At 43.5% G+C, this 17,423-nt stretch overlaps 1 protein-coding gene and 1 long non-coding RNA gene across 2 annotated transcripts; both read left to right on the top strand.

Moving 5' to 3' along the window:
- Positions 1–908: 908 nt before the first annotated feature.
- LOC136444590 (uncharacterized) lies at positions 909–4,276 on the top strand. The gene is made up of 2 exons (XR_010757286.1): positions 909–2,134; positions 2,448–4,276. It is a non-coding gene; the product is annotated as an uncharacterized lncRNA (long non-coding RNA).
- A 3,061-nt stretch (positions 4,277–7,337) lies between these two features.
- On the top strand, positions 7,338–16,078 carry LOC136445372 (complement factor H-related protein 1-like). Its single transcript, XM_066443349.1, has 7 exons — positions 7,338–8,350; positions 9,637–9,802; positions 10,324–10,380; positions 11,421–11,455; positions 14,180–14,362; positions 15,304–15,498; positions 15,954–16,078. Exons 1-7 carry the CDS (start codon positions 8,218–8,220, stop codon positions 15,968–15,970), a joined length of 786 nt encoding a protein of 261 aa, XP_066299446.1. The 5' UTR covers positions 7,338–8,217; the 3' UTR covers positions 15,971–16,078.
- Positions 16,079–17,423: the final 1,345 nt, after the last annotated feature.

The following is a 17,423-nucleotide window of genomic DNA, read 5'->3' on the forward strand; positions in this document are numbered from 1 at the left end:
CTCGTATACATGAAATTGATTGCTAAAGAACGTGTATACGAGCGTGTAGTTGTGACATAAACAGAATGGAGGGAATGAAAGAGACCTCTATTGAGTTGTGACACATGGCTGATTTGTGCACACACTTAGGATGCTCCAGGATTTCTCTTCCTAAGACGATTGACAACCTCTGTCTTAACCTTTACACACTGAAGTAGCCGTGGGGCACCCAATTTCCTATTGGTTACAGAGTTAGGCAGCAGGGAGAAGGTTAAAAATGATGTCCTAACCATCGTAAATAAGACATGAACTGTTGGTGCGTGGATAAACTTACAAAGAATGAGACCATTCTTCAGTAATTAAGGGTAATCCCGGCGACCATCTCCAGACCGCCTGTGCGTGGGGTCGTGTGTTTACAGACGTGGTGTAGTGGCTTTACTCTTTCCGCACTAGTGGAGAGAGGAGCACGTCTTGGTAGGAGTAAAAAAGATGAAAAGCTATGCTCTACTCTACCTTGCCTTAGTCATTGGGGGGGACAAGTGAGTCATAAAGATAGACTTGTAAAGAAAAAGATTGTGCATAACCAATAGCAGTACAATTCAGACCGGCGGTGCCAGAAAGACAGTTTAGTGTTTGTTTTTTGCTTTTCAAAATGTTTTCCTTCGCCTTATTTTTGATCGTATGTTCTTACTTTTCGTCGTTCGTTTCATAGGGACTGTGACACATTTTCTTTTAAATTTTGACATCCGCTCACATCAACATCTAGATTTGAATCAACTATTTACTAATTGGGTGTGAATATTGAGTGTTTTTGACCATCTGTCTAAAACGACAAGAGTCCTTATCGGCAAACGTTATGCACGCGTGGATAGCATCCATAGAATCCCATTCACTTGGCCTTATGGGGAGGGGCAGTGATTGTTAAGTCACTATTTGTCATGCGCGGTCATGGGTCAGAAGGAATCAGGTGATACCTTCACACTATAAAAGGCAGCGTGTAAGCACACCTGGGTGTTAGTTATAGGCCTCCGCCCGCCGACGGAGTCCCTAGCTCTTCGTCTACGAGATCAACCACCCGGAGAAAATGTCCAGCAAGCGAAGCCGAGGAAAATTGTCTGCAAGCCGCGAATGCGTTCGGGCACGTCTATACGGCAGTTTTCTCTCGGTTGTCCCTTCTTTTCGAAGGGAGAGGATAGGTTTGTTAGTGGTTATTTGAACTGGTAGGGGTGAAAGTTTTAGCATTTACTTTGTAGTTAACGTTGTGTCGAATTTTTTGGCTTGGCCACGTGTTGCAATATCCTATTTTTGAAAGGCTGTGTTCGAGTGACTCCAGTCTTTGTGTTGTGTATTTGTTGTTTAACAGTTGCGCAAGATTTTTTTGCTTGACTAGAGATAGCCGGAGTTGTATTCTCGTGCTATTTGGTCATTTCCTTTGTCCTTTGTTCTCTTCCAGCCACGCTGGCACGAGGCCAGGTGTGCCTACATGTGTGACCTAATTAATTTACGTTCCTTTGTTTGCAGGCGCCCTAGACACTCGTTGATTGGTTTGGACAGCAGGGTACGTTTAACCTACGTTTGTTTGCAGATATTTTAGGAACTTAGCAGGTTAAACTTCGGGAAGCTGCTGCCACGAGGCCAGGACTTTTCCCTTTTCTTCGTACATTCGTTGCGTTTTCCGTGCGTTTCGTTTCCTTGTGTAGTCTGCTCCTGCAGACAATGGTTACAGGTATGCGACACCTGGCTGCACGTGGGAATGCCATTGTTTTTTCCTTCCTATTGTCTTTTTTATTCAGGTAATTGGTTTGAATGCACATGTGTTGGACTAAGTGTAACGTGGTGGATTATTTTCTGCTACGTGTTTTTGTACTTAATTGACGTGTGTTTGAACCATACAGGTCTTTGTGTGCGAGTTACAGCAATGTCAGGCCTGGCCTCTCGAACGGCTCCAGTCAGGTAGGTAGCGGCTCCGGTACATCAGGCACCAGTCCCGGGTCCGACGGCGGCGACGAGTTGGTCTGGTCCAGCGAGGGACAGCTCAGGCGTTAGACCAGGTCGTCACACTGCGGGACCGTAACGAGGAGTCACCTTGGCCATCCAGCAATCAGTGGGGCTGTGCGACCTCATTCAGATTCCCGATTTCCCGGTAGAGGGGGCGGTAAACATTTCCTGTTCTCTAGGATTTCTTTTGTTTGTTTTCGGTTGAATTTATTTCAGACGTTACGCGATTGATTGTGAGATTGTGTATGGTTGCTTGGTAGTTTGAATGCGTGTAATAGTGGTGGTGAAAGTTGAAAGAAAAAAAAAAAAAAATCGTCTGAATGGCCCGGGATTGTTCACGTAATCGGCACGTTTTGTCCTGTGGAACCCGGGCAGGGTATTTGGTTTGGATTTGGTGGCAAAAGTTGGTTGAGGAGGAGAAGAGGATTGTATTTAATGCCCTGTTCTTAACGTGTGTTTTAACTATGCAGGTCTTACCGCAGTACCAGGCCCGTCCTCCCAATCGACTCCAGTCCCGGCACAGCAGGCAGCTTCGTCTGCGACCCAGGCAGCCCCTGCTACTGGTCAGCAGGCTCCGGCTGTAGTCCCGAATCCGACGATGGCGCTGCCCAGTCCAACCCAGCAAGGGGTTACTTCAGCGCAGCAAGCGACACCAGTACCGAGATTGTTCCAGTAAACGGCACGTTGTGGTCCTTGGGAACCCGGGCAGTGTGGATGGACATGCAAGGATTTAAGATTGTTTTTTCCTTGTATTGTTGCCTTGTGTTTTGGGACACATTCCTCAGTTCTCTTCAACGTGTTTTGACTATGCAGGCACCTTGTCAGAGCTTCACCATCCCACGAGCCCGTTCTACCTCCGGCAGTTCCCTTGACATGCACCCAGGCAACCCAGGGGATCCTGCCAACAGCTACCAGACGCCATGCAGGCATCATGTCAGAGCTTCACCGTCCCACGAACCCACTTTACGCATTCTCACCAGAGTTCCCAACGGTTTCATGCCGCCCTCTATAGTTTTGATCCACATGATTTTTGACTAAATTACCTTTGTTTTTTATTGAGCTCTGTATTATTTTGTGTCGTGATTACGCTTCTCTAATGTTTTTGACAAAGTATTTGATTGTTGTTTTCCTTTCCCCTTTTACGTTGTGATTGTTTTTGGTTGTTGTTTATTTACTTCGGCCTTTCGAAATTTTCCCTGTTGTGTGTCCCGGTTTCGGCAGGTGAGTATGTGTTATTTTGTGTATATGTCAATTTGTGCATGTGTTCCCGGTAAGGCATTACGCCAAGGGGGAGTGTTGTATTATTTCCCGGTTTCGGCGCTTTGTCGAACGGGGTATGTGTCAATGTGTACGTGTGTTCCCGGTAAGGCTTTAAGCCAATTGGGAGTGATGTAATATTTCCCGGATTCGGCGCTTTGTTGAACGGGGTATGTGTTAATGTGTGCATGTGTTCCCGGTAAGGCATTAAGCCAAGTGGGAGTGTTGTAATATTTCCCGGATTCGGCGCTTTGTCGAACGGGGTATGTGTCAATGTGTATGTGTGTTCCCGGTAAGGCATTAAGCCAATTGGGAGTGATGTAATATTTCCCGGATTCGGCGCTTTGTCGAACGGGGTATGTGTTAATGTGTGCGTGTGTTCCCGGTAAGGCATCAAGCCAAGTGGGAGTGTTGTAATATTTCCCGGATTCGGCGCCTTGTCGAACGGGGTATTTGTGAATGTGTGCATGTGTTCCCGGTAAGGAATTAAGCCAAGAGGGAGTGTTAGATATTTCTTGTTTTCGGCGCTTGGGAGTTTAAGTGTTTTTAACTAGCTGTGAATGAGCGTTGTTAACAATACATTTCACCAGGTGAAGGGTTACCGCCAGGCTATGGAAATCGTGGGGGCAGATTCTGAGCCATTTTGTAATGACTTACTTTATTTGGTAAGACGTGGTTTTAGAGTGTTGTATAAATTGAACCGGCACGGACTCTTGATTCTCGGCATTTATCCAACTGCTTTGTGAAAATAAAGTTTATAAAGAATTATGTTAACAAGAATGAATAAAAGGTTTCAGCGCTTTTAAGTATGCTACATGAAAATAAACAAAAGATGTATTCTGGTTATTTATCAAGTGTTGGTATTTATGTTTAGTCCTTTCAAGGGCTTGATAACATATGATATATTTGATGAGTTTGTAAATTCGCATCATGTTTGTCCCTTCTTGGGCATATTTATTAAAGTCTGTTTATAGTCTGCCTGTTGTGTTCTATATTTTTTCCCCAATAAATGCACGCATGTGTACTGATGTACGTTAACGTATATGCGTATTAATGCATTGTCTTATATATATATATGTTTTAGTTTGGCTGTCGGTATGTGTACACGTTTATACGTATGGTTTAATTAGTGATCTGTTAACTAACTTGATTTAGTTGTTTCAACGTTCGATATGCATCAGCCAAAAATTTTTTCGTAATCGTTTATTTTCACTTTTAAGGGAAACAGTAATGTGTATCCCCTCCCTTCAAATTTGGATTAAGACTTATTCGATGTTATAATGGAGAAATGAGAATGGGAAGAAAAATAGAAAGCAATATCAAGGTTAACTTATTACTGAAGTTGTTGAAGTAATTCGAGTGAGATTAAGGCACATTGAACATGAGTCTTTATCAAAGGGGATGGCAATATGCACTTTGAGCAAAAAGGGTGAATAATAGATGATGAGTGAGGGGAAGGAATGAGATGTCAGTTGCAGAAGGTTAGCATTAGATAGAGTTAGTAAGGGATAAATGTGACGTTGTGATGAAAGTAAAAGGTAAGGTAGACTGACAGATACAGCGTTGGAGGAAGACGGCAATTTCCGCATCACCCATTCCGGAGGACCTATGACTGCGCATGACAAATAGGAAACTATTTGTCATGCGCGGTCATGGGTCAGAAGGAATCAGGTGATACCTTCACACTATAAAAGGCAGCGTGTAAGCACACCTGGGTGTTAGTTATAGGCCTCCGCCCGCCGATGGAGTCTAAAGCGACCCACCCACCCAAACCCCGGGACATTTTCTCCGGGGGCATAGATATCCGCTCAGGGGCGTTCGCCTCAGCCGATATGAATCGTTAGGCTCCAGACGGCAATTTCCGCATCACCCATTCCGGAGGACCTATGACTGCGCATGACAAATAGGAAACTTTCTGTTCTATAAGTGCGATAGAGAAGAACCCCAAGCAGTACGTGATTACGACTTAGCTAAGATGTCTTTCAGATAACACCTACTCTTAAGATGTGTCTGAAGTGTCTGTACGTGGCACTTGAAGCAAGTAACGTACAGCTGGGAATAGTGTTTGAAACCTTAGAGTTGCACTTGAGGAGGCAGAAGTGCAACTTGTCTTCCTCAAGCTCATGTTCAAGTGGGCTCGTAGAGTTGGCATTGACTAATACAGGCATCGATGTGTGGAGATGCGATGTAGTGCACGTACATGAGAAATAATGCACATATTATATGTTGATAAAATTAGGTCCTGTTAGATGTTTTGATACATTTGTACTTGTGTTTTCATTTTTGGTCTCTCATCTCTTGACCTTTGATCCTATTAAGCACATGTTTTAATGCGTTTTTGCATGTCCTTTCGAATGTCGTATTTGGCGCTTTTTAAATGGTTCACTCTCTTCATTGTGCGCAACATATTTGCGACAAAAATGGTAGGTATCACCCCCAAAATTAAACTTTTGGGATATTTGAAAGACCGACGAATTTGACGAAAAGTAGTCATTCGTCAGTTCAAGATCTATATGTCCTGATAATCAGAGTCGCTAGAGGGTGCTAGTGCACGGCGATGTGAAAAAGTTATCGATAATCTCTTGCTACTCATCAACTCGTTAACTCAAACACACTCCTTCATACACTCACAATAAATCACTTAAACACTTACTTTATATCAATAAAGTCACACCCAGACCAGCCCGTGGCTCTTAGCTAAGTCGGGGAAACAGAAGGTGGAAGTGTCCAATCTCCTGCTTGATAACATCATGTCCGTCAACTCTCTGGACGTTGTGGGGAGAAACGTGGTGTGTGGTACAGACACAGAGGCCATCTATGTCATCAGAAACACCAACATTCGCTGAGACTTCTGTGCCATTTTTCTAAAGTAGTATGAGTAACGTAATCATATCGGTTAGCTTTCTGGACATGGTGGGGAGAAATGTGGTGTGTGGTACGGCTATCTACGTCATCACAAACATCAACATATGCTATTTTCCAAAAGTAGTATGACTGTAATATAATCATGTCAGAAAACTTAGAACGTGGTGTGTGGCATGCATGGAGCGTCCCTGTACATCATCAGAAACATCAACATTCACTTTTGTTGAAGTGTGAAGACTTCGAGTAAAGCAATTATGTACCGGGCTTTGTGCACTGGATGTTGGTCAAACATGCCTTTACATTGCAATTTTGCTTTAGTCTGAGAAGTCCCTTTGTCAGCAAATTCAGTGTAGCTGTTCCTTTGCAGTCACTTTCCAACATATTAAGTTGCAGTCACTTTACTCCGTCGTAAGTTGCAAAATATTGCCAGTTTTGGCAGGGAATTAGTTGCCAAGCAGATGTTGGGGCAGAGCATTATGAAGTTTTCTGACCTGTCATTTTTTCTGATTGTCCTTTACCCCAGAGGACTGTCAAAAAAAGAGCCGGTCAAAAAACTTAATGATTTTCTGCTTGGAGGTTAGGGATTGACCAAGGTTGTGGACTAAGCACGTATAATGGGCCTGTCATTCTGTTGTGAAGATAAACATCACTATATATTGTTTCAATACACACCTTGTCATTTTCGTTACATCAATATCCAAAACACACAGAATACTTGGTAGGATAACAGTGTCCTGAGTTGATTGTCTAAAGAGAGCCAAGATATGTAACATAAGAAAATCTACGGTTAAAATGTACATGTACATGTATTAGTTTAACATACATGTACATGGATATGTATTACTTGTACATGATGTTTTGTATAACTTAGATAATAAAAACTCCTGTACTCGATACAAATTGGTCTGCTATTTTTCTTTCTATTGTGTTTTATAACCAGTACTATAAATACTATCAAGTTTGTATTTTGGTAATCAAAATGTTCTATGTAAGTAACTACATTCAACTGTATGCTTGTGTGCCTCATGCGCATACATACATGCATAACATACATACACACCTATATACGTGTATTAGCATATCATTTGCATACTTGGGACAAGTTAAATGAAGCCGTTACCTGAGTTAGCCGGTTCCAATTGACGTCATTCTTCCTGGTTGACGTGTCATCATTCGAGTTTATTTCGAGTCGTGTGCAAAATCCGTGCACGCCGTGTGCAATTCCCGCCAAGTTTGTCAATGATTCGGCGATTCTATACTTGCGATGGAAGTCTATTGGTCTAGACCGGATACAAGGCTCCTTATATCTCTTTTGGGTGCTCAGGAGACGCAGAGAAAGCTGGGGGGCTTGTGTCAAAACAGGAACGTATTCCCTGAAAATGGCGGAGAATGGCTTTGACAAGACGACGGACCAATGCCGCAGCAAAATCAAAAATCTTAAGTCAGCCTACAAGAAGGTCAAAAAAGACAACAACCGGAGGAGTGGGAGAGCCGACAGCAAGGTTTCTAGTTAAACTACATTCAGGGCCACAAGATGCTTTAGTCGGCTGACCCCGCTAATTTATGCAGAAACTTTTCAACCGGTTATTATTCAGCCGGCTATCTTAGCCCAATATGAACGCAAATTAACCGGCTAAATGAGGGTTACCCTTTACACTTCTTGACTGTCAAAGCTTTAAGTGATTACCGTTGTAAAGCCGGAGGGGCAAGAGTACCTCGTTTCTTTCTTTTTTCCTTCTTTTTTTTGTTGAGAAACAGGTTCAAATCAAACTACGCGCATGCAAATGTGAGCCACACACATGCGTGGACCAATCATGCGCCTTGATTGCGGTAGAGAGAGTGTGTGACATCAAACATCTAAGACGTCACACCAGGCCTGGTGCCAGACAGGATACGATACGTGGCAATCTCTCTTCTAATAAAGTATCTCTGGAGCTTTGTTCCAGAAGACATCGGGTAAAGTTCTAGAACAGACAGTTGTCCCTGTTGTCTTCGATTCTCCACTTCAGAAACTTTTACTACCGTCTTTCTCCGGCAATAACCGTGTTAAAGAAGTGACCTGTGTCTACCGAAGACTTGTAAGCGCGTCCGAAACAGTACTAGTCAGTAACAGAAGCGATGTCTCGTCTTGCGGTCGGTGTTCTTCTCCTGGCGGCCGTCGGGCTGTTGGGTCCCCGCCCGGTCCGTGCAGACGACTCGGACGAGGGGCACGGACACCACGAAGACGAACATCAGGAGAAACACGTATACGGTTAGAGCCAAACATCTAATGTGGATTAATTATAAGTAGAATTCGTCGATGAAGGAGGTTTAATAGATGTCCAGGGAATAAGATACACGACAACAGTTACTCAAGCAATCGGATAGATTTTGTAAACGGTTAGACGTTTCAAGTAGCATTCACTACATTTCGTCCGTGACTGAGAAAGATATGTAGGCCAACAGGTATTTAAACAAAAACTATGTGTTGATATCTCTAGCTAGGTAAAATGATTTGTTAGAGGACTGCGGGTGGGAGGTTCGGTCGGCCTCATATGCAGGGCGCCAGACGTGTTTGTTTCAACTATGCAGTTTTGTGTTAGCTACAGGCTAACCGATGACCGTCTGAAATCGGACAGCGATCACACATATTGTCAAGCAAACAGAAACTCCACAGCTATAAGAAAAATGCAAACATAGTTTTTGATTGAAGAAAAAAAAACGTCCGGCGGGGGCTGGGCAGGAGGCTAGCCACCCGGACCTTGTCTGACATGTTAACTTAGGAAAACTATTCAGCTTGTTTTGACCGAAAACTACTACATGTATTCTTATCAGGAACGAGGGTTTTGGTGAAGACGAGAAAGTTGTACAGCCTGCATGAATTTCAGCCGGACTTAGTAAAATATTAGAAAATGTACAGGTAGCCTACTGTGCAGACTTTCGGGGTGGCTGGCGGTTTTCTATGGTTCCCTAGGGCTGGCGAACCGAACATACAAGTTTTGCTAGCAATATTCATAGCCACATTAGAACTGATGATGAGCGATCAGAAAACAGCACAGAAACGCAAACACAAACAAAGCCATCGAAAACCGCCAGTCACGCAGAGGGTCTGCACCGTGAGGAGGCTAGACTGTATGGACTAGGACACTCCCAGTCTGTGTGACGTCATGGACTGCCACGTAGACTATCGCTTCAAATTTGGAAAGTTGTCGCTAGATCTAGACACAGCTTACAACATACACCATCAGACCTTTACTAGTTCATAGTGTATATACTGTGAATTCATTTATTTTCGCAGAGAATTATTTTCGAGAAAGTAGGGTAGGGATGATTTCGCGGTGTTTTAACCTTTAGCACACTGAAGCAGCCATTTGGCACCCAATTCCCTATTGTTTACGGTTGTTCAGCGGTCGCATCGCGGTCCATCCTATATTGGAAAGGGGGCGTAGATGATTATACGCTTGCCTGGTTTACATGTATGACAGTACCTAACAGTTGTACTAAACCTCTTTTGCTGTTTTATCTGTGCTGTTTTTGTCACTTATTCCTTATTTTTAGGATGTCCGGACGGTTACGAAGAGTTCGAAGGGCACTGTTACTACTTCTCGGGGGACACGAAGGCGACTTACTCGGACGCCGCCGCTCAGTGCGCGGCGCAGGACGGCCGGCTGGCCACGCCCGACTGTCATAACGAGCACGCCGCTGACTTCTTCTACAGAACAGTGTGAGTGCAGTTAGTTTCGTGATAGGGAAAAAATCAAGACAGAAATGTAGTTTTGACAGTTCATGTGACAAATTTCTCCTGGCCACACACACACACACACACACACACACACACACACACACACACACACACACACACACACACACACACACACACAAATAAAGGCATGCATTTTATTGATTTTTCTTACAGCAGACATTTCCTTATCAGGTCTACAATGGTTTGAATATTCATATCTTTGGAAAGTTGTTATGTTCATGTTTATCAGCTTTAATACATGTACAGATGGGAACTATGTGACAGAGACTGTCATTCTCGAATATGACTATTTAGCCATAGCCGAATCTGTAGTGCGGATGTTAATTACGCTTTTACTTACCATGTTCATGTCATATATATGTTGGCCTCTCAGAAACTATACTAGAGAGACAACATATGTGATATGTGTCGCTGTGTTCTGAATGTAAAAACACGTGATATATGGACTAATACCGACTACTAACTGTTGTTTCCTTGCGTAGCGCCTGGATCAGTCGGGAAACCGAGGAAGACTGCAGCACAAAAGAGTCGCCACCAGAGTTGAGTGACATGTTGTTTATATTTTGTGATATCAAACGGTTACATCTAACGTATCTGTTTACTATTTCTGTCTACCGGCGATATGACCGGGTCCGTTGGCATATCAATAACATGATACTGAACAATAATTATTGTTAAATTGTTAGTCGTAAAATTCGGTCTTAAGCCATAATCTTTGAATGTGAACTACGATATTGTGTAGACTAGTCACTTTGAATTTGTTTGGACCGGGACTTTGAAAAGATCAAAAACTTTGAAGTCTATACTCAGCAAGATTAGATCAGTTGTAGAGATATACTAGTACGGTACTTAGCACACTGGGAAGCTTTATTGTGTATTTATCTTCTAATCTTAAATGATTTAAGATGAGAATATAGTTCGAAAGTGTCAATATCTTACGAGATAGTGACCGGTGTTTACTCGTTCTTCTTCACAATCATCCGCCGAACTATATCTGAGTGATGTGCTTGTTTTTAAAATTGACCGGTTGCCACTACAAACAGACGCTGTTTAGCTGTATACACTGATGGCAATCACGAACGCGTGACGTCTCTTCGAGTCGGGCTTATTTTGTTTGCCGTTTTTTTTTTCATAGTCTTTCTTTACTAATGGCATATGCGTACTATTGCTTCGTATCATAGTGCGTATGACAAACTAATGAAATACGACTCCACATACATGTACCTGTAAATACATGAGGCGAAAGGGGCATCCAAGTCTGTGACTTGCAAAACTGCGCAGCCACACACAAAAAAAAAACCTAGTGCAATAGAACTATATATATCCCCAAAAGCCCTTCTCTTGGCCTTTTGCGGGGCTAATGATACACTTTTTGCTGATGACTTCTTTTCGTACTGGGTCGTTTGTGCAGCCAGCCCGTAACCATACGACCTACTGGTTACGGGCTTGCTGCACAAACGACCCAGTACAAAAATAAGTAATCTGCAAAAGCCCCCCCCCCCCCCCAAGTCCAGGCAGCCTGCTTTGGAGGCTACTAAGAGGACTATGTTTGTTTCTAACATTTGTTGTTTCTGCTCAGGTCCCAGCTGCCCTTCATCTGTATGTACGCACCAAGTAAGTAAAACTAGAGCATGTACAATACCAGTCTGTTCTTTGTACAATAGACCAACACGTTATTCCTATCCTGCTGTCACCCGTAACTATCCTCTGCTCACCCTAACTGTAGCGTCTATAAAGCCCTCACTAGGCGGCGATTTACTGACCGACCGTACAGCGACCAAAATTGGATCAGTATGACCCCTGTCTGATTTCATACTGCCAGAATATAATGCCAGATGTAAAAGTATGATTTAAAAGACAGCAATAGATACAAAAACGTAAAAACATTCGTTGAAAGATTCGTTGAGCGATCTGACAAATCCTTGGTCGCAGCGCGGTCGCAGCCTCTGGTGGCAAGGAGGTGCTACTGTAGCGTCTGTAACTTATGACATGTTTCTCCTATACCTACAAGTAGCGTCGGTATACCGAGAACACACAGATAAAAGAAGCCGCCTCCTGACTAGTCTGCTCCAACCCTCCTTCTGATTTCATCATCCTTTTTACTACGTGTGACAAACAATTGCACCATACCGGTAAAAAGTCAGATATTATGATTAGTCAGGATGATTGACAGGAGAGCTGCCTGCACGTCCCGACCAGGAGTTGGCTAGAGGGCCAATGTTGACAAGGTGGAACCAGGTCCGGGTAGACATGGGACATGCTGGCGATACAGCGATACATACCTACGTGTATGTGTTGTGGCCTTTCCACTAGAGGTTGCGACCGTGCGGCGACTGCTGAGCGACCAAAGATTCGCTCAACGAATTTCATAGATGAAGAAACCAGGGGTTACCCAAAGCCAACTTTGGTCGCTGCACGCTCGCTCATCAGCGATCGACGACTAGTGGAAAGGGACAGAAGTCCGCTGGCATAGCCGGTGCATTTACTTGGGTGTAGCACACAAGTTTCACATGTTATTCAGTCGAAAGACTTCAAACACACACCCTTCACAAATAAAAGAATGCATATGCATGCTGCCACATTTGATGATATAGTAGTGAATTCCAATAACGAACCATGGCTTAAGTGTAGTTTCTAAATATCCAATTTTTTTGTCCGTTGATCTGGCTGAGGTTTTTAGTAGCCTATGTTACACAATCTTTGTGTCAGGGCCTGTAAGCTTCCACCCCAAGGAGCATGACCAGTGGAAGGGCGGCTTGAAGCGTCGATTTCGTCAGGCTAAGATTTATAGTTGTAACTTGTGTAAAAACAAGCACGTGCGTGTCTGCTTGGAGATAAGCTATTTCTGACTCTTTTCGCTTGGAGCTGGCATGCTCGCATTTCCGTGCCAGTTGCCATTCATCTTTGTCACCATATCAGCGGCTTTGATTTCTACCGTCACGGATATCAGACGACAAATCTGTTTATCAGATGTCCATCAAACACGCTTACTACACACCGGTGTCTACACACACACACACACACACACACACACACACATGCAGACACACACACACACAGCCCAACAGCGACGGTGTCATGGGTGATATATGGTATATCGATCTTCAGAGGAGGGTTTGTATACTTCCCAGCATTACTTGCAATACCCATTCCACAATACTCATCCCAGATGGCTGACTGTGACCAACAACGATTTAGATTTGTCATCTTGCATTTCATAGTGCAGCAACGGCTACCATTTGAACGACAAGTATTCTTTTCTTGAACTGTAAAAGGCTTGAGTACTTAATAACACTTATTGACCTCTGCAACTTCTATACAAATTTTTGAATTGTGTGATAAACACTGGCATGGTAGACCATCGATGCAAATATCAACTTCAAATATGGTGCACAACTTAAACAAACTACACAATTTTTGTCTGAAAACACTAGCTGTTGATTGATGATATGATGCTGCTTGCGTATCAGAAAAAAACACAAAAAAGCACCCATAGGGAAGTAAAGAAAGGCATAAGCAGTATCATATAATCAATCTGATCGTTCTTTTATCGTGTTTACGTTAGGTTAGACGGACGGAGTTGTTATTATGGATAATGTTTTTCTTTGTGTATAATTTCTGTGTCAAAGGTATGGACTTCCTGTTATTTACCCTTTAGATGATGGCACTTTGGCATTAATTATACAAATCAAACCCATGTATACATAACTGGTATCTGTTGATGTTCTAACTGCCGTGAATTACATATATTAAATGTATCAAAGTCCTATGATGGAAAACAATGAAATTGTATAATTTCCTAAATAATAATGTGAATTACATCGTAATTCGCATACTTTCCATCTCATTGTGTACAGCTCTGTCTAAGCTACCTGCATGCTTAGTGCATATCATGGAAATCCGTCGTTCCTTTGTTCAGTTATCCTCTAATATTAACAAAACGCCCCTGAAGTACAAGAAGTAGCTGCTAGGTATAGGGAGCAGAAACCTATACGTCACTTCTTCCTGACATCAAAAGCGGTCTGCCACCAAAAAGATCAAAACCGTAGCATGTCCAGAACAAAAGATACAAACACTGGAAGGTCTGTTTCAGTACCAAGGACAGCTGAAACTTCCTAAGACCTTTACACACACCAAATACCACCACTCTCAATCCAGACCTTCTGAAGTTATGCTGACCACAAGCACATCCGGAAACACACACAGACACACACACATAAACATGCATACACACATACATTCAGGCACATCCAGAACAGTACCACTATTTCTCATTGAGGTAGAAAACAACAAGAAGATGAACATCTAACGTGAGCAACATCCTTCTTGATTTCCCAGCATGCGATGAGCCGCCAGCTGAGAATAACACCGTCATCTCCGGATGTGACGCACCCTACGACCAACAGGAGGTCTGCAGCTACGCATGCGCGCCGGGGTACCACATGTACGAGGGGACAGAGTCGTCTGCAACCTCGACCTGTCTGGACGGAAATTGGCACGGACCCTTAATGGAATGCAATGGTAATCTCCCCGCAGACATTTGTTTGTTTGAACCCTGTTACATTCGCCAGAAGGTTATGTTTTAGTCTCCGTGTGGGATGGACTGTGTTTGTTTGTTTGTTTGTTTGTTTGTAATAAGCCATCACTCAAGAAGCTGTGGATGGGTCTTCATGATATTTGGGAGGTGAGTAGATGTCGGGAGTGTCCGTGATTTTAAACGTTTCTCTCCTCTGGACAGTCCCGGGCACTCCGAGCCCACTAAACCTAAACCTCTGCTTGGAGAATATTAACAGAGTGAAAGTTGGTGTAATGTCTATGTCCATCCGTTCTGGTTATTTATTATTCAGAAATGTGTGTTTGGTGGTAGAAAGTTTCAGACATTGTATCCACGGTACCTAACGGATCTTCTATAGGATCTAGCTCAGTGTTTTACGTGTGTTCTTACGCGTTGTATACGTCTTTCTACCTGTTTTTAACTCTTCGCCAATAGAAGCAGGTGACGACTTAAAAAAGCAAAACGCCACATAAATAGGCGTAAAACAGTGAGCCGAACCCTACATCTACTTGAAGATGATTTCAATATGTATCCCCCTTCTCTTGTGCGCGTCTAGATCTGCGTTTCTTAAGGGCATATTTGAATATATATATCAAATCTTTTCCCCATAGAATGCTATGGCTTCGCATGGGTGCCGTCTTATTTAACTACCGGGCCTCCCATACTCGCTCGTGTAGGAAACCCGGTAAACTAACTAGAACGGCGCCCAGGATACTATGCCCCTGAATGTTGGACATGTACATAGTCAATGACTGAAATATTGATTCTATTGGTTCTCGCCGACATAGGCACGTCATCTTTAGAGTTACTTCCCACGAGTTGCTGGGCCCTCGATCTAACTCCAAGTCCAACCATTGCTGGTATCTATATCAATGTGTAATACACAATAGTACATTCTTCTCCCCAGAGAACTGCCCTGATCCAACTCTGAACGAGGGAGTCACCATGAAGGGCGAGAGCTGCCAAGCACCCTACATCACCGGGGACATTTGCTTCCTTGAATGCGAGGAGGGTGATCCTCTAGAGGGCGACCATGACATGTCGTGTTTCGACGGCAAATGGATTCATGCAGCCACAGGCATGGCAGTGATCCCCATCGTCTGTAAGATCCGCTATCTTCAATATGACCTTTTTTCTCTTCTTTCCGGTTGACCTCAGACTGAGGACGAAGCATGACTCTTTTGTTCGTCGTCTATTAGTGCAATGCGGCTTCCTTACGGCGAGTGTATTAAACCATACAGAGGTTGGACGCCTGACGTTCCCTCATACACGGGCCGCCGAGTTTACGTCACCATCTGAAATGGCGAAAGCAGTATTTTTGTCAAGACTTTGGTACACGGTATGACTCGGCCACGCTGGGTATTAAACCCAGTGCAATCTCAGAATTCAAAGGTAGCTAAATCAATCGTGCACATGCTGTTTATTTCTTTATTTGAGTTTATCACAGACAATGTGAAAGGGTGCTAAACCTCGGATGGCATCCTTGAAACATTCTTGTGTCCTTATCCGCCACATACTAGTCAAATATCCAGACTGAAAATGAGTCCCCTGTTTCAGGTCCTCCGCCGATATAATTTTGGCCGCTGAGTGAGAAGCACAGCGGAAGCAGCGCACCTGGCGGGACTGTCGGAATCGCATCTCCTGTGCTGAACAGCATCACGAGCACCACACCACCTGAACCGTCACACCGGTGTTCAGAACATGTAGAACAGTTAGCCTCAACTCACGGATGTACTGGTAGATTGTATATTAGCAAAAATGAACCAGAGTCATTCTAAAGAAGTTGTGGAAACATTTTGTTGTCCAAGCGCAAAACATAAATCATCACTGAGGTGGTTGACATTAGTGACAGACTGCGAATCCAACCCGTAGACTGGAAAATTAGACTAGTACTGTCATTAAATTGCCGGGATCAACTCCAGTGTCTGTGTTATGTTATATACGTATAGTTGTCCACACGCAATCTCCAAGCAGATGTTAGAAGGCTAATGGTTACGTTTTCCAAGCTGTCCGTTTCTGTGATCGTGACAAACCGCCTCCTCAGCTAGGAAAAAGTGACGATTCAGCCTCAAAACATCTGCTTGGAGATAAATCCACGCACGCTACTCACTGAACCAACTTCCGACGTACATGCAGCTCACAGTAATATCCAAGCAGATGTAAGGATCTGGCTCATTCTCAGTGTTTTACGTCTGTTTGTGCAACATTTAGTGCTCTTTTCTCGCGTATTGAGCCGGATCCTTACATCTGCTTGGAGATTAACTCACAGAAGGACGAACAAACGTAGGATCACGAATCTCGTCTTGACTTGACCTGAAATATCGTTTTAACCTTTAAGCTACTTGGAGGTGCACTGGTGCCAACAGACGGGTGAATAGTGTCATCAAGTTGGTAATTCACTGGTTGACCAAGTTCCTTGTACAATGGTTGAAGGTGGCAGTCGGTCCACCGCAATATCGCAGGGGAAGAACATTTAATTTGGTTGTGTACGAAGAGCTTTGTTAACCACTGCTTGCAATATACGGTTCTGTGAAGAAGATGGGAACTTTTGGGTGATGGATTTCTAAAAAACATTTTTATGTATACACGTTATGCACAACAACTGATGCAACTAGAAAGGGAACATTTTCGAGAAAATGCAGGATATTAACCCTTAAATTGATAAAGGAAGTATGGAACTGTTTTTAGTCAAGCTAGTTATATGTCCAGTATGAAGTCCCTACCATTTACCACAAAAGAAATATGAAGTTTCTGCATTAACTATGTAAATAAGCCCCACCACACTGAAGTATAGCCGTGTGGCACCCAATTTCCTATTGGTTACAGAGTTAGGCAGCAGTGAAAAGGTTAAAAAGATGTCCTAATCATCTTGAATAAAACATGAACTAATGGTGCGTGGATAAACTTATAAGACGTACAAAGAATGAGACCATTCATCGGCGGATCCAGGATTTGGGGAACGGGGGGGCGCAACCTCAGTCGGGGCCGAAGGCCACGATGTCGCGCAGCGTCAGCTGCGCGGGGGGA

This window comes from Branchiostoma lanceolatum, chromosome 11 (assembly GCF_035083965.1).
Source record: "Branchiostoma lanceolatum isolate klBraLanc5 chromosome 11, klBraLanc5.hap2, whole genome shotgun sequence".
NCBI classification, from domain to species: Eukaryota; Metazoa; Chordata; class Leptocardii; order Amphioxiformes; family Branchiostomatidae; genus Branchiostoma; species Branchiostoma lanceolatum.